The 15,647-nt window shown below is 37.9% G+C and overlaps 1 protein-coding gene across 4 annotated transcripts in view; it reads left to right on the top strand.

Moving 5' to 3' along the window:
* Adamts19 (ADAM metallopeptidase with thrombospondin type 1 motif, 19) overlaps window positions 1-15,647 on the top strand; it is a 183,828-nt gene that overhangs the window by 78,046 nt on the left and 90,135 nt on the right. For all 4 annotated transcript variants that reach the window (NM_001108433.2, XM_063277481.1, XM_039096975.2 and 1 more), the window contains 1 exon segment: window positions 6,179-6,284. In NM_001108433.2, coding sequence (NP_001101903.2) covers window positions 6,179-6,284 — 106 coding nt within the window.

Consider the following 15,647-nt stretch of genomic DNA (forward strand, 5'->3'; position numbering starts at 1 on the left):
TTTCACAAGTTGGAAGATTAGTTGTGTGGGGTCCTGCCCTAAGAACACGCTCCTTTTTTTCCAGTGTAGAGCCTTGAGGCCTCTGTTTATATAGTCTCTTAGCACAAGCCCTGGATGGAAAAAGAATTTTAATGTTGTTCCTTTTTCTTATAAATGTGTATAGAAGTCATTAATAACAAACCACGCCAGAGGTTCATAGTAATTTTGACTTGAAATTACCTCCACCAAAAAAAAAACAAAAAAAACAAAAAAACAACAATAGAATAGCATTAAATTCCTAAATATGTGTGGACTAAACATAGAAACACCCAGTTTCATAAAAAAACCCAGTTAGATTTAATGTAACTGATTGACTCCCCAATATAGTGATAATGGAGAATGTCAATAACTCATGTGACAGTTTGAATAATAATGCCCCACCCCCATAGTCTCAAGCTGAAACGGGTGGTAGAGCTGTTGAGATTTAGAAGGTTCAACCTTGTTGGAAGAAGTATGTCACTGAAGGCTAGCTTTGGCAGTTTAAATACTCAGGCCACTTTGCTTAGTGTGATAAATAACACAACCAAGGCAACATATAACGTAAAACATTTAACTGGTCTCACAGTTTCAGAGGGTTAAAGCTCATTATGATGGAGCCAAGACATGGTGGCAGGGACATCAAAGAACTGCCATCTTGATCCACAAACAGGAAGCAAAGAAAGGAAACACTGGAAAGTTGCAATTCTTGTGACATACCTTCTCAACAAGGCCACACCTCTCAGTCCTTTCCAAACAGTTCCATCAGTTGAGAACCAAGTATTCATACACACGAGCTACTGGACTTATCTAGAATATTCTTTTTTTTAAAGATTTATTTATTATATATAAGTACACTGTAGCTGCCTTCAGACACACCAGAAGAGGGCATCGGATCCCATTACAGATGGTGGTGAGCCACCATGTGGTTGCTGGGAATTGAACTCAGGACCTCTGGAAGAGCAGTCAGTGCTCTTAACCGCTGAGCCATCTCTCCAGCCCTAGAATATTCTTAAATGTTTAATGAGTGTCATAATATTAAAAACTGCTAACTAGTTCATTTAGGTTCTTCTAATTCATGTGAAGAGTTCAAAGAGAACTGTACCAGTAATGACGGCTCTGCCTGGATTCAGAATCAACTGTTTTCCCTTTCCAGATCCAAGCACTATGCTTCACAATCATACAAATGGATGCCGTATCGGGGTTACAGCGTCTGTACTAAGGAAGACAGAAATAATTCATAGTTCAATATGGTGTTCAAGCTTCGTGCCATGCCATAGAATCTATACCCCCAACATCTTGAAGCTATGCCTGATAATAAATACTACCACTTGCTGTTCCACAGGATGTGGTAACTTCTGCGCCTGACCTAGAGTCTCTAAATGTAAAACTTTAAGAACTTTTTCTATTATGGGAGAATTCCCTTTTCTTTAAGCTTTGTTAAGCATTCAGGGTTTTTTTCATGGAGTAAAAGACAAACACATGTTAAAATACACAGAGCACTTTAACATCTACACACGATTCCACCTCATTTTATCAAGGGAGTCACTGCACTCTTGTACTGTGTTCTTTTTTTTTATGCTGGAAGTAATTTTCCCTTAGTATTTTTAGAAATTGCACTGTCAATGATATCATAAATTACTTCAATATTTAAGAGAATCTAAAAGTGTATTTAAAATGGACATTCGTAATGATGTTGATATCACATTCATAACTTATATAATTGTGATTTTGCATCCCTAGATGACCATCTTTTTTTAACAAATAATCTAGCCATAAGTCAATTAATAAGACAGATTACTGTTTTCATAATATGTTAAAGGTCTGTGTAATCAATCATGCACATGGATTTTCTGTATCTGGGCTATTAATATACCCTCAATAATAGGCTTTTTTCTATTGAATATATGAAATATATTTTCATCCTTCAAACTTATGCTCCTATTTAATTCTTGAAGCACACCATGATTTATTCAACTTTGCTCCAGACAATTTCACATATCAAATCCTTTTAAACGCAGACCATATTCAGGACATTTAAAATCAATTGTCGATGTAGAGATAGGCTGCCAGCACGCACATATACAGACCCTACAACATCTTTCCTCATAAGCATCTCTGCCCCATACCATGCTCAGAGGTTTGCCCAGGGATAGCCACCCTTTCCTGTAGTTTTCTCATCCTCAGCCATTGGGCGGTACTAGCAGCCAGTTTCCTTCTCATAAAGCCTGTCTTGTTTTCTCACTTTAACATATTTAGAAAAATTAAATTTTTTCTATTGTCATATTTCCATACCTGAATATATCTTCGTGTCCACCTTTTAAAATTGGCGTTTGCGTACTTCTAAAACCATGGTCAACACATTTGAACTCTCATGCTCCTTACATGGAATTTTGTCTGCCATAGACTTCAAGAAGTTGGTGCCTTATGGTGATTTACATATGGGATACAGCTATGAGATGAATAACTTAACTGAATCTCTCCCGAACTGTGTGCCGGGAGAGTCAGAACTTTGAATTCCTATGGTCCAGCGGGTCGTAGAAAGCAGCAGTCCGGGAGCAGAGAACACTCAGTTCTGTTTGCGTTTATCTGGCTGGTCAGATTCAAGCTCTGATTTCATACTGTCTGCTCTGAAAATGCATCCTGCAACCTTTCTGGGGTCGCCCATGGTCTTTGTAGGGTATGTCTTGTCTCAGCATAGTTATGATTTGTTTTTAAAGGAAAGGTTCTTCGGGATCCTGGTTCACAACTTGCTTCATTTAGATGGGAAAGTGGAAGATGGTTTTTGTTTGCTTTACATTTCAAGGATTCTTTACATTAATGGCGCTTTGAAATGGGTCTGTGTTACATCGATCTTTAATAACAGCTGTGTTAAATCCTTTCCTCTCCTAACCCCTAGACCTCATTATAATAAGAAACACATGGGCTTTTGAAAAGACCAGAAAAAGGTGGCCGTTGAAATGAAGTAACACAAGTCTTTTAAATGGCAACAGAGGTTCTAACAGTCAAGGCAAAGGCAGCTCCTTGACCTTCTGAATGAAGTGCGATGAATTTCCCATTACCAAGTACTAGCTGAAGTTCTTGACGCTATAATCAGGAGATCATTTTCAACTTTTAAACCACAATCTGTTCAATGAGAAGTTGCAATTACCAATCAAATTTATAAAGGTGATAAGTGTGCTTATAGGCTTTAAATTTCGCACTATTGAACTATGACTCAACACATGATTTGGAAAATAAGAAAGAGGCAGAAAATTCACCCACAATCTCATCACATTGTATAGTTGCTATCAATAAATTACCATATACTTAAGCAGTATACAAATTACCTTTACTGCTACATATTTTTCCCCTGAAATATGTAGCAGTATGGGATTATAGTATAACTGTGATCATACCTCTGTGTAAATAAATAATCATCATTTGAATATTTTATTTTATATACATTTATAGTTTATAGTATAAATGTTTTCAGAGTCTATAGAATAATATTACTCCACATAATTTTATAACAATAGTCAATGATTAACTAAAATCTTGTGATTACAGACCTCTGTACTCAAGGATTCTCAGAAATCACTTTCTGCTCTCCTGTGTTACACACAGGAGGGACGGCAGTGCTGGCTACTAAGGTCCTTGCTCCTTGATTCTGAACCAAATTTTCCTGCACTGTCAACTCGTCTTTCACACATGAAACCCGTGTGCTTTACCGACTGGTTCATCTGGATTCTCTCCACATTTTCAGTGGATACTGGTGACCTTTGCCACTTTCTTAAATTCATTCTAACATCAGTTTTCTCATTCAGGCAACACGACTGAATTATTTGACTTCAAATGTCTCTGCCACTTTAAAATTTCACTCTGTGGTAACACTCACCAGTACATATATATTTGTAAAATCACCCACCTTCTTCCCCTGTACAGGGTGTCAATGTGTACCATTGGCTTATCTGGGACTGGCTATGTAAATCAGGCCAGGCTGCATTTCAGAGACCCACCTGCCTCTGCTTCTGGAGTGCCGGGATTAAAAGGCATGCACCTCCTTTTCTCGCCTCTGCTTTTAAAGGTCTATTGTTTAGTTTTGTCTGTGTGAGGTGGGGGCCCAGGGTGGGTGGAGTATGTGCAGATGACCGCCAAGTATCTGCAGAGTCCAGAAGAGGAATTTATCCCCTGGCACAGGACCATCTCTGATCCCCTTCAAGAGCTGTGAATGTTCTTAACCATCATTGAGCTACTTCCGCAGCCCTGCTTTTACTGATGAATCCATTTCTCCAGGTACTATGTCCTGTTCTCCATATTTCCGGGCTCCTCTTACTTCTTTGCTCACCTGAGAGTCTTATACATCTGATTTTTTTTTACATTTAACTTAATTTACAGGCCACAGGCATTCCATATTCTTCTTCCACACTTGATCAACAGAACATCTGCATAAGGAAATCCACAGTACTCTGTGTGTGTCAGTCATTAAGATGACTGTCCCCCAGCTGGGTCTATCAGTGTTACTCCTGCATATGCTCTTGAACTTAGCCGAGATGGTTTTTCTCTTACACATTTCTATTAGGTGTTTCCCCTGCCCACTACTTATCTCACTTGTGTATTCCTTCAGTGATTTTTTTCTCAGCCTCTCATTCTCTCTCATGAATGCTTTCTGCCTCTCATTCGTCTGGGACACCCACATCACCTACAGCAGTGGATCCTTTTCCTCCACCATGCGAGAATTTCAGGAAGCAGTTCTCTTAAGTTAATAAAGAACCAATAAAAAATAATCCCGTAACAGTTATCATGCAACTGGGAACTTGGAGTTACTGCTATTCAAGTTAGGAGGCAAAAGAAGGAGCTCGGGGTAGACACAAATATCAATATGATATTGGACATTTTGGATACGTTGTTAAGGCTAGAAATGTACCAATTATGAGAGAGTGGCATCAGAAAAGGGCTCAGTTAAGAGGCTTCTGTGCACGCGTGAGGACCCCAGTTCAGCTCCTCATGTACAAATCTGGAGGGGACAGAGAGCATGCTAGGGAGATACATGAAGAAGACAGAGAGCATGCTAGGGAGATGCATGGAGATAGGTAGATTCCTGGAATATATTAGCTATACAGCCTAGGGAACCAGTGAACCCCAGGTTTGGTGAGAGATCCTGCCTCAAAAATAAAGGTGGAAAGCAATTGATAAAGACGTATGACATCATTCTCTGGCTATAATACTCAGGTACATACACACACACACACACACACACACACACACACACACATATATATATATATATATATACATACATATACCATACATAGACAGAAAAACTCTTAAGTCTGAACAGGATGGTCAGGTGGTTTTATTTTGAGTGAAAAGATATATATATATATATATATATATATATATATATATATATATGTGTGTGTGTGTGTGTGTGTGTGTGTGTGTGTGTGTGTATGAATCCTGTGGGAGCTCTTGTAACAAGCAATCAGTATACTAATGATAGTGAACTGCATTTAGCATTTTGGGAAAACAATTTGTCACAGATTAGTATTTTATTTAAATACTCTTTTAAAACAGTGTAAATTTTCTTTATTTTCTGACATGAAAAAACAAAATACCTAATAGCTCATTTTGAACTCTGTCATAAAGAATATTTCACTGCTGTGTTCACTTTGCGCTGATGTCATATTAACCAATATTTTAATTGTAATTATTTAAATTTTATAGTCCTTACATTGCTTAGAATACTATTTCAATGAGTGCAATTTGCAAATTGCATTAACTAAAATGAACTTCAAAACCTTTACATGTAGTTTTTTCCTTTTTTTTTATATTTCTGAGTTCTCCATAACTGAAAAATAAGTAACATTGTATTCTATATATTTTATATTTGTGATTACTTGTCTCATAAGAAAAAGAAATATAATATGTGACTGCTTGTACAGTATGCATTATGAGAATTCATTAAGTTATGAAATAATTTTATCTAAAATATATTTGAAAATATATTAATAGATTTACGCAGATGTCTTTTCACCTAAAATTTCATTTGTAAAGACTTGATTTTCCAATTTAATGTTATCTTTAAGTGGGAAAACCTCATTGCCATTCCTGTATTATTTTAGTGTAAAATCTTGTTAAAGTTTGCATTCGATACATGATTAACAGTGTTGATGGTTTGTAGGTATCGCTTACTTGAACGGCATGTGTAGTGAGAAGAGAAAATGCATCATCGCTGAAGACAATGGCCTGAACCTGGCCTTCACAATTGCCCATGAAATGGGTCACAAGTAAGTAAAAGTCATCACCATGCTGTTCATTTAGCACGTGGCTTGATAATGTGAGTTTTGGGGATCCACGCATGCCTTTGATTATTTATTTATTTATTTATTTATTTATTTATTTATTTATTTTGGAGTCTACGTTCTTGAAATCTTAGAAGAACTTGTGGTAAGAAGTGGAAGGAAGTAATGCAGAGCACATTTTGTAACCTGTCGCCAGTCCTGACATTTGAATAAACGCAGTGTGCCGTGCCAGCCCTTATCACGATGGCGCATGGCTGATTTCACTACATGTTTCCAAATAAATATCATCTATAGGCATGACACTACAAAGCAATGTGTGTTCTTAATGAGTATTCAAGAAAAGCATACCAGATACGTAGAAATACTTCAGAATAATGGAATCTCTGTTGCTACAGTATAGACTGAGTGAACTAATTTACATGCTTCAGGTAAAGTGTCTAAAGAATTAAATGAGACATGTCAATGACAGGCAGTTAGCACCAACTTGATCCTGAGCAGTGTTTGTCACATGTAAGCACCGTCCTCAGGTCACAGACTGGTATGTTTAGTAGGTTACACAAGAGGATGCCATCATTCCCTCTCTCCACCCTATTTTATTGAAAATAGATTTTTCCCCATACAATATATTTTAATTATGGTTTCCTTTCCCTCCAGATGCTATCAGATCCTCCCCATCGCCCCTGTCATTCAAACCTAGACCCTTTCTTCCTCTCTCTTTAAGGAGCCAATAGGTATGTAAATAGTAAGGAAATAAAACAAGACAGAGCAAAAGCAAACAAGAAGGAATAGGACAAAATCAAGAACAGAAGAAAAATCGAACCAAAGAAAATATGCATGAATCGCATATAGACTTAGAGAGACACGTGTTCACACACACAGGAATCCCATGACAGCATAACATCAGAAACCATAACACAAAAGACATAAAAAGGGGCGGGGGAGCACCCTACCAAACATCGTGAGACAAAGAACCTTCTAAAAGGAGTTGGGTTGGTTTTGTGTTGGTCATTTACTATGGGCACAGGGCCTGCAAGTCTAATTCTGCCAGTGTCATTAATCCCAATGATAATCAGTGACAGTGGCAAATGGACAATGCGTAGACATTTCTCAGTTCTTGGAGGAATAATCTTGTGACTGAGGGCTGTTACAAAGTAGTTAGAAATATAAAGAATTTTTAATTTACCCTCTCAAGATCATAGAATGGCACCTATTAGAGCAGGGATTTATTCATAAGCCATTGCATCCACGTCATACCCTTTCAGATGTCTACATTAGGTTAGTAGCCATCCTTGGACCTAAGGTTTCATCCAGTAGATTGAGCATAATACTTTTGTCATTGGGTTGCTGTAAGATTAAAATTACATAAAAGCCCCTCCCCTTGTGTTTTCAGGGAGGTTATTATAGTGGACAAGGTTTAGACTGGGAACAGACTTAATTCCCAATGTAAGCTTTGCAGCCTGTGAGCCACCTAGCAGTAGAAATGTCAGATTTAGTCAAGTCTCACCAAGAAGGCTAATCAATACAGAAACAGACATTTATGTTCAGCTCAGTTTCTCATGTTTACTGTTATTATTTATTAATCTGTCAACAAGTTAACGAATAGGAAATATGGCATGAGTGGATTGTAGAGTTGCATCAGCCATAAAGCAGGATGAACGTGGATTGTTTGATGGGTGCAACTGGAGATTTTCAGATGAAGTGAGAGTAGCCTGATGCAGAATAGACAAATATCATATTTTCTCTCATTTGTGATCCAAAATTGTGTCCAGATACATAAAACTGCATATTTTATGACATGAACTCATAAGGGAGACTGGGAGAGGAGATTGGCAGGAAGGAAGGAGTAGAGGGTAAGGGAAGGGTTTGGGGGATGAATGTGGTCAAATCATGTGATTTACTGGAAGGGAGGTATCTTTATATGGCCAGTACTATGTACAATGACTATGCCAAAATTTTTGAATAAAGAAGTTAAGAATTGGGAAACTGTTTTCTCCTAAGATTTGTAGAGCAGGGTTTTTACAATGATAATAACTGGTGGTAGTAATAGATAAAATTTTAACCTCTAGAAATTTTCTACTCCTAAAAATATTCACAATTTTTTAAATAGTTAGTAGCTCTTATTCCATTGAAATTAGTGACAAGTTTAAGTAAATTTAGTGTTACTCTGTTGTGTTGCCTAGAATTCTCTACAGCAAGTGTGTTGTGCCTTCCTCTACACTTTGGCCAGTGTCATACATCCCTTAACTGAGTGGGTAGAGGGGACAAGAGACATGGAGTCCTTTGTTTACAGTTTCTCAGTTAGAAGACACCTTCATATTTTTACTTTTCTTCTCACTGTAGGATGGTGAATACCATAATTTTACATATGCTGATATAACAGTACATGTTCACTTGGTAAGAAGTTAAATATTTCAAAGAAAAAATGTTAAATGACCATTTTCAAAGTGACAGCTTTAAATATGTTCTAGGCAGCAATAGTGTATAGATTTTATTAATATTCACCAAACCCGTTAGTGCTAATTACGTCTAACATATTCTGTACTTTAAGAACACAGACTAGAACACTAGAAATGTGGGCCTAAAGATCCCATATTTATTGATCAGTCCTTTGTAGATATTGAAAGGTTCGATTTTGAGTAGAAACATGAGTGAAGATTCGTGTAGGACAGCATACTAGAGAGTAATGACACACCTTAGGCTAGCGTTAACTGTTCCAGGTAAAACTGAGTTGAAGTCAATTGGCAGATGGTTTGAATAACGTTGTAAAGAATAGGTTTTAGCTAGTGTATCATATGTTCTTACAACTTTGAGTAAATAAGAATCATCCAGAAAATGTACTAAAGTGCAGTTTCTTACATCCTACAGATCAGTATTCTCTTTCAGTCGATGCTAGTAAGGCCAGGGAATATGCAGTCTAACCGACCTCATGTCTATCTACCCTGTTCATCACATTTTCAGGATTTATTCTTGTTGAGAGAAATGAAAGGACATTACTTTGGAGGCTGGACTCTTCTTGGTGGTCCATAGGTGGATAGGATCAGCAACTGTCATCATGGATGGCAGCAGAGGCATCTGAGGGGAGACAGGAAGGAGAATTTTACCACAGAACATTCGTAGGATGTGAGCTAAGCGAATTTTACCTCAGAACACTCTTAGGATATGGGCTAAGAAAGCAGGGCTGTCCCAACTGCAGTAGATAATCAATGTATGGATGGTAGAGCCTTCATTATATTTGGGATGCCATCTCCTATAATAATACTAAGGCATAGTAGTTTGAGCTCGTCAAATCGCACACCACCAGTAAGGAGGCTCACCACAGTGTCGGGGAAGTCAAAAGACACCTCTTGTGCATGCATTTTCTTTCTCTTTTTAAACATTTTTTTAAACATCTTTTTTTTACATCTGGACCTGAGATGGGACCCATGCCTTCATGTGGGCCAGGAAATCATTTTAGCACATATCTGATGTGTTGCCTTGTCTTAACATGGGTCTTAGAAATGCAAATAGAAACAATTGTTTTATGAGGGTTTTTTGCAAACTAAATGAGTTAAATGATTAAAAATACAATGAACTAATAGATACAAGTTATTTTGTAATTCCTAATATCTAACCATTTTTCCATGAGGACACAACAGTGCAGTTACATCAGTCAGATATACTTACATATTCAATGGAATCAAATGACTTCTTACGGCAACCAAGTTACTTCCAGTTGGACATAGATATCTCTTGTTTCTTCTTTTATTAATTTTTACCTATAATATACAGCTTCTAGCAAAATATATTATATCATGAACAATATTGACACAGTCACCAGAAGAACCTCTTATAAATTTAGTTTTTGAGAATTTCATACATAAAAATTGAATTGGCATTGTTTTCCCTCTTTCCCCCTCTGAACCTTCCCAGAACTGACCTGAAAAACTATTTTATTTCACAGTCTACAGCACTGCTCTAACCATGCTCTTTTGTTAAAGAACAACAATTCTTCTTTAATTGTTATTGTTATGATGAGTGCACTTAGTGCTACTCATATGCAGTTACTGATTTTCTGTAGCTCTTCATCTAAGGCCTTGACATACTTTTCCCACCCAAATTGCCATTTCAGCTGGTGATTTTATGAGAATCTTGTTCAGGCAGCAATCTTCATGAGATTTGATGGGTACAGAGTCCTTGTCAAGTCTAGAAGATATTATCTCACAGCAGCTCTCCTGGTCCTTGGCTCTTATCTCCCTGCCCCTTTTCCATGCTGTTCTCTGAGCTGTAGGTGTAGAGATTACATTGTAGGTATACCAGTTGACCCTAAGTACCACCATGCCACTTTTCTGGTTTTTGCCTGTAGTAGTCTCCATATACTGCAAAAGAAGCTTTTATGATAAAAGATGAAAGCTATATTCATTTATGTCTGTGAGTGTCAGGAGTTTTATTGGTTTTGAAAGTAATACTAGTAGCAGGTTCTCCTGTAGGGCCTGTGACCTCTTCCACTATGAGTAGTTGGTTCAGTTTCCCGCACCAGACATGAACCCTTCTATTCATGTCCCTTAAGTTTAATCACGCAATTGTTTGTCACCTCTAAGGTATAAATGCCACTATTGCACTCTTGGGGATGTCTTACATGCCGGTCATTATTATATTATCAGGCCTTACAGCTGAGTAAGACTCTTACTGCTTTTCTCCCTTGGCATTTGGAATAATGCCTTTTGCTAGTGAGAGTTAATTCTTCTGGAGGAGACTTCTAGGTCCACTTCTGTTCTGTTCCTTCAAGTCTATTGTGTCTTCTGCAATAAGGTCTACCTTCAAGATCTGAGAAGCAACTGGATATAATTGCAGAGCAGAAACTGACCTGGTAGACTGTGTTATTTTACAGTCTACAGCACTGCTCTAACCAATAACTGGAAGGGAGGTTTCCATGCCCAGTTGTAGATATTCCATAGCTTTGTGAGGAAGCATTATTATTCTAGAGGGCATAACTCTTATATATATTTAAGAGAGATTAAAAATAACATATCTCCCTATTGCTTTTTAAAAATCTTTACTGCTATTTATCTCTCCTTTATCCTTCCCACCTCCTCAGTTAGAGAAAAACTCTTTTCTTCCTAAAATATTACTGTTTACAAATCAAAGCCTTTCCAAATTACTCCCAAAATGGGAGTGAATGCATTTGTTCTCCAACTCTTCCAACATCAAAAGGGACCATCTTCAAGATCCAAACCAGTCTCCAGCTTTCCGCAGGATATCACAAAAACTTCCTGGCAAGGACTTTTAAACAAGTTGAGAAGTTTTATAAGATAAAAATATTTTTTCAGTTGACTTGACAACCATGTACAATGTTAGTGGAGAGGTTTATTTGCCCAAGGCTTTTTTGTCGAAATGAATTTAAACTGAGATTATTAAAATGTAGTTCAGTTGCACAGCATGAGGAGAGGTGTTACTGTGTTTTACTTGAAACAGTTTTCCATGCGATGTACATTATGTGATACTATGTGGTTACGGAGCTGTATGTAGAGAGAAGTGTTTCTGCTAAATGGGAGGCATTTTAAAAAAGATCCTCAGAACAAAAATCATCTGTTTAAATGGAGTTTGGTCCAGGAAGAGAAGCCTTGGAGTAAGGTGATTTAGAGGTCTGATTGAGCATTGAACTAAGTGGACATACATCTAAGTCACAGATCTCTCCTTGACCTCAGAGCTGTCCTCATCTGTAAAACTGGAGCTATTCTAACAGGAAAATTATGCAGCTATTACGATGATTAAATGATATCATTCTAATGACTAATGTGTTCACCAGCACAGATAAAATCCAGTTGTTTAAAAGTGGTGGAATCAGGACTTAGCAACGTTTCCCGGTGACTCCAGATGTGCCTCAAAATATACACATCTCAGTTTATTGGTAACTTTTCCTGGTGGGAGTCAAACATCTTCAGGAAATACTAATAAGTAATAATTCCATCGTCAACTCTCTCCATGGCTAAAGCTAAGGTCTAACATCACAACCAGAAGGAATCTGGTCATCAGTGTTAAGAACCTGCTCTGTCGTTCAACTGGAAAACTCGTATCAGTTCTTTGGAATTGGACAAATCGTTGAGTCTTGGAAGTTTCCCAAATGGATACACCACTTAAGTTTTATTACTGTACTTGTGAAATGCCAATGTTTGTGCATTATTCTGAAGACCTCCTATCTAGGATAGAAGAATTGATCATATTCTATATAGTCAGTTGAAGGGCTGGTCACTAAAGAGGGGCCCCATGAGTATGCTATATCCAGAATCCACCAGGGCAGGATGCACTGATATTGTACAGGCCTGCATCGGAAGTCAGACATTACTGACGTTACTGGCACAGTAAGACATCTTGGTTATTCTCTGAGATCGTGCCAAGCTCATAGGTGCTTGTTGTTTTTTTTTTCCTTAATTTTTACTTAAATAACTCCTCTCAGATCCTCCCCACCACCCCACCCACTCAACTTGTTTAAATTTGATAACCAAGCAAAGTGGTTCTGGCTCTGAAAATTCTCCTAATGAGCCTTAAGCTCACACTTTCAACAAATAAAGCAAACACAGAAAATCACCTTTGTCTCTGTGTACACTTTTTCAGAAGAAAATAGTGCAATAAAAATTTCTTTTCCTACCCCATGGGTCACTTTATAAACAATGTATATCATCCCCCTGCAATCTTCATAGAAGGGAGGAGGTGTCTTTCATGTTTACAGTTTCTTTGCTCCTAGTTTTTGATTTGTTCTCTTTCTGTAAATAGGGTAAGATAGAGAAAAGTCACTCCAATGCCCAGATCGAGTCTTTCAGTGAGACTGTTTCATATGCATCCTATATAATCTCTTACTTTTCTTATGATTATCAAACTTTGAAAGTATTTCTCTTACTATTTTAAGTCAGCCATGCTATTACTATGTGATAATGCAGACCCAATTCAAAGACATTCATGAAAAATGGAAATATTATTCGCTAGTGAGTGATTTCTTGTTCTGACGTTAAATAGTTTAATTGTGATCACACAGAACAAATTTGATAAACATTATACAGTATTTTATGCTATAGTAAGTTTTCATTACAAAACTTTATTAGGGATCTAGAACAAAGTCAGAAGAAATAGGTCATGCCATTGTTTGAAAGTTTGCATGTATTAAACAATCCTTTCTCTTCTCAATAGTATCCTTTTTTTATGAATCATTACTGAGATCCTAAATTTGAGAATAAATTATTAAAAGAATTTTGTCTTAGAAAGAAGAGATTCTCCTTGATCTATAGAGTGTGACTTCTAGGTGCCAGACATTTATGAATCTAAAAGTTCCTTGTGCTCAAGAATTTTGAAAATAAGAATTGAAAAATATGTATTAAAAACAGAAAGCACAAAAAAATTAGTCATCACAAAATCCTTTGGTAAGATAAGGTCATGTACAAGTAGACAAGGGAGAAGCTAGTCCAAGTCTTTCAGAAATAAGCTGCAGAAACCGTGAATATTCAGTAGAATCTGGTTGGGCACAAAGCCTGAAGACACCTTGCGGGTGGAGGGGACAGGGTGGAATGTACAGGGCCCAGTGTGTGATGGCTGGCTGCAGCCTTGTAAAGCGCACACCAGCTCATTCTTTCTTTCCAACTGTAGGCAAGGCTTCACCCGCCAAATATGCAATTACTCCTAAACCGCCTTACAAGGTGGTAAAACACTGATGTCCATCTCAACAGGGATGTTTATGTTCACTACTGGTCCCCTCCCACCAGCCTCCTGCATGGAGAGGTTTTAATGGGAGAACAAGAAAGGGGGAGAGAGAGAGAGAGAGAGAGAGAGAGAGAGAGAGAGAGAGAGAGAGAAAGAGAGAGAGAGAGAGAGAGAAGGGGGAGAGGGAGAGGGAGAGGGAGAGAGAGAGGGAGGGAGGGAGACAGAGAGAGAGAGGGAGAGAGAGAGAGAGAGAGAGAGAGAGAGAGAGGAGAAGAGAGCATCCACTACTGTTTCTTGTTCAGTGATTTCTCATTACAAAGACTGCCATGCCTTCTCATGCTTTTAGGAGTGAGACGTACGTGGTACATAGTGAGTATAGACACTTCCTCTCTCCATGTTCTTCGGGCCTGTGTGGTACATAATTACTGTGGACATTTCCTTCTGCATATGATTAGGGGAGAGGGTGAGGATCGATAATAAATTTTGATGCTGACTGCCCATCCCCATGCTCTTAGCAGTAAAGCTTGCGAAGTGTGTTGTTACCGTGGAAGGTCCCAATTCCCATGATCGCGGGAATGAGAACTGTGGAACAGATACTAACTGTGGGAATTCCCTATCTTCCTGTTCTTAGGAGTTAATCCTGTGGGGCAGAGTTACTGTGGAAGTTTTCTGTTCCCGTGCAGAGTCTTGTGAAGCACACTCTTTATTGCTGTCACTGTTCTCTCTCTCTTTTTCTCTGTCTCTCTCTGTCTCTCTTTCTCTCTCTTCCTTTACCACATCCGTCTTCTCTTCTTTTGTCGTTCATTTGTTTTGTGGTTGCCTTGTTTATTATTAGGGGAGGTTCCCATAAGAAGCATTCAATGTCTTCTTTACTAAAATATATTACAGTAAGACACAAAAGATGCATAGGAAGTGCTAAACAATAGCGAATTACGAGAAAGTAAGAAACATAGCTGAGAAATCCCAAGGTATTTGTAATAAATGAAATGGCAAAAGATGAAGGGCTGATGTCTTTATTGGGTCGTCTGGAAACTGCCATAGCAGGAGATAAGAAGGGAGATGAGTGCTAAAGTCAACTTTTATTTTAAAGTTGAAGCCAAGGAAAGAGGTGTGCCAGTGAAACATACTGGTATAAGCGCCAGGAGGAATGTCATACAAAGTGTCTCCATTATCTAGTAAGAGTGTTTTATGATCTCGTTTAGGTAGTAATGGATATCGAATGGAGATAACAGTTGGGAGAAGTATTTAGGGAACTATACTGGGCAGACGCATTTCACACACAGCGATCTTTGGGATCAGGAGGTACAAGTGTGGCTGTGGTGATATTTGGAATACAGTAGCTACGTAAATCAGAAGAAAGCACCAGAGGAAAAGGAGGAGAAGTCTAAATGGAAGATTTAAAGAGGAAACACCTCAGTAAGGTTCTATTGAAGATGGTTCTAAATCATTTACCTAGAGTCAAGCCAAATTTAAAGGATCGTTACTTAAATGAACAGACTTATGATTTAGCAGAAAAAGATAACAGTGGCCAAGAAGTTTTCCAAGAGTATTTTTGTTATTGCAGATGTGTGGGAGAAGATGGAGTTGTGAAACAAATGAGGAAAATGGTCCAAGATTAATAGTAATTCAGTTTAGTTTGAGAATCCAATGAGATCGAATAAAAACTGGATATTTTTATTC

This window comes from Rattus norvegicus, chromosome 18, assembly GCF_036323735.1.
Source record: "Rattus norvegicus strain BN/NHsdMcwi chromosome 18, GRCr8, whole genome shotgun sequence".
Taxonomy (NCBI): domain Eukaryota; kingdom Metazoa; phylum Chordata; class Mammalia; order Rodentia; family Muridae; genus Rattus; species Rattus norvegicus.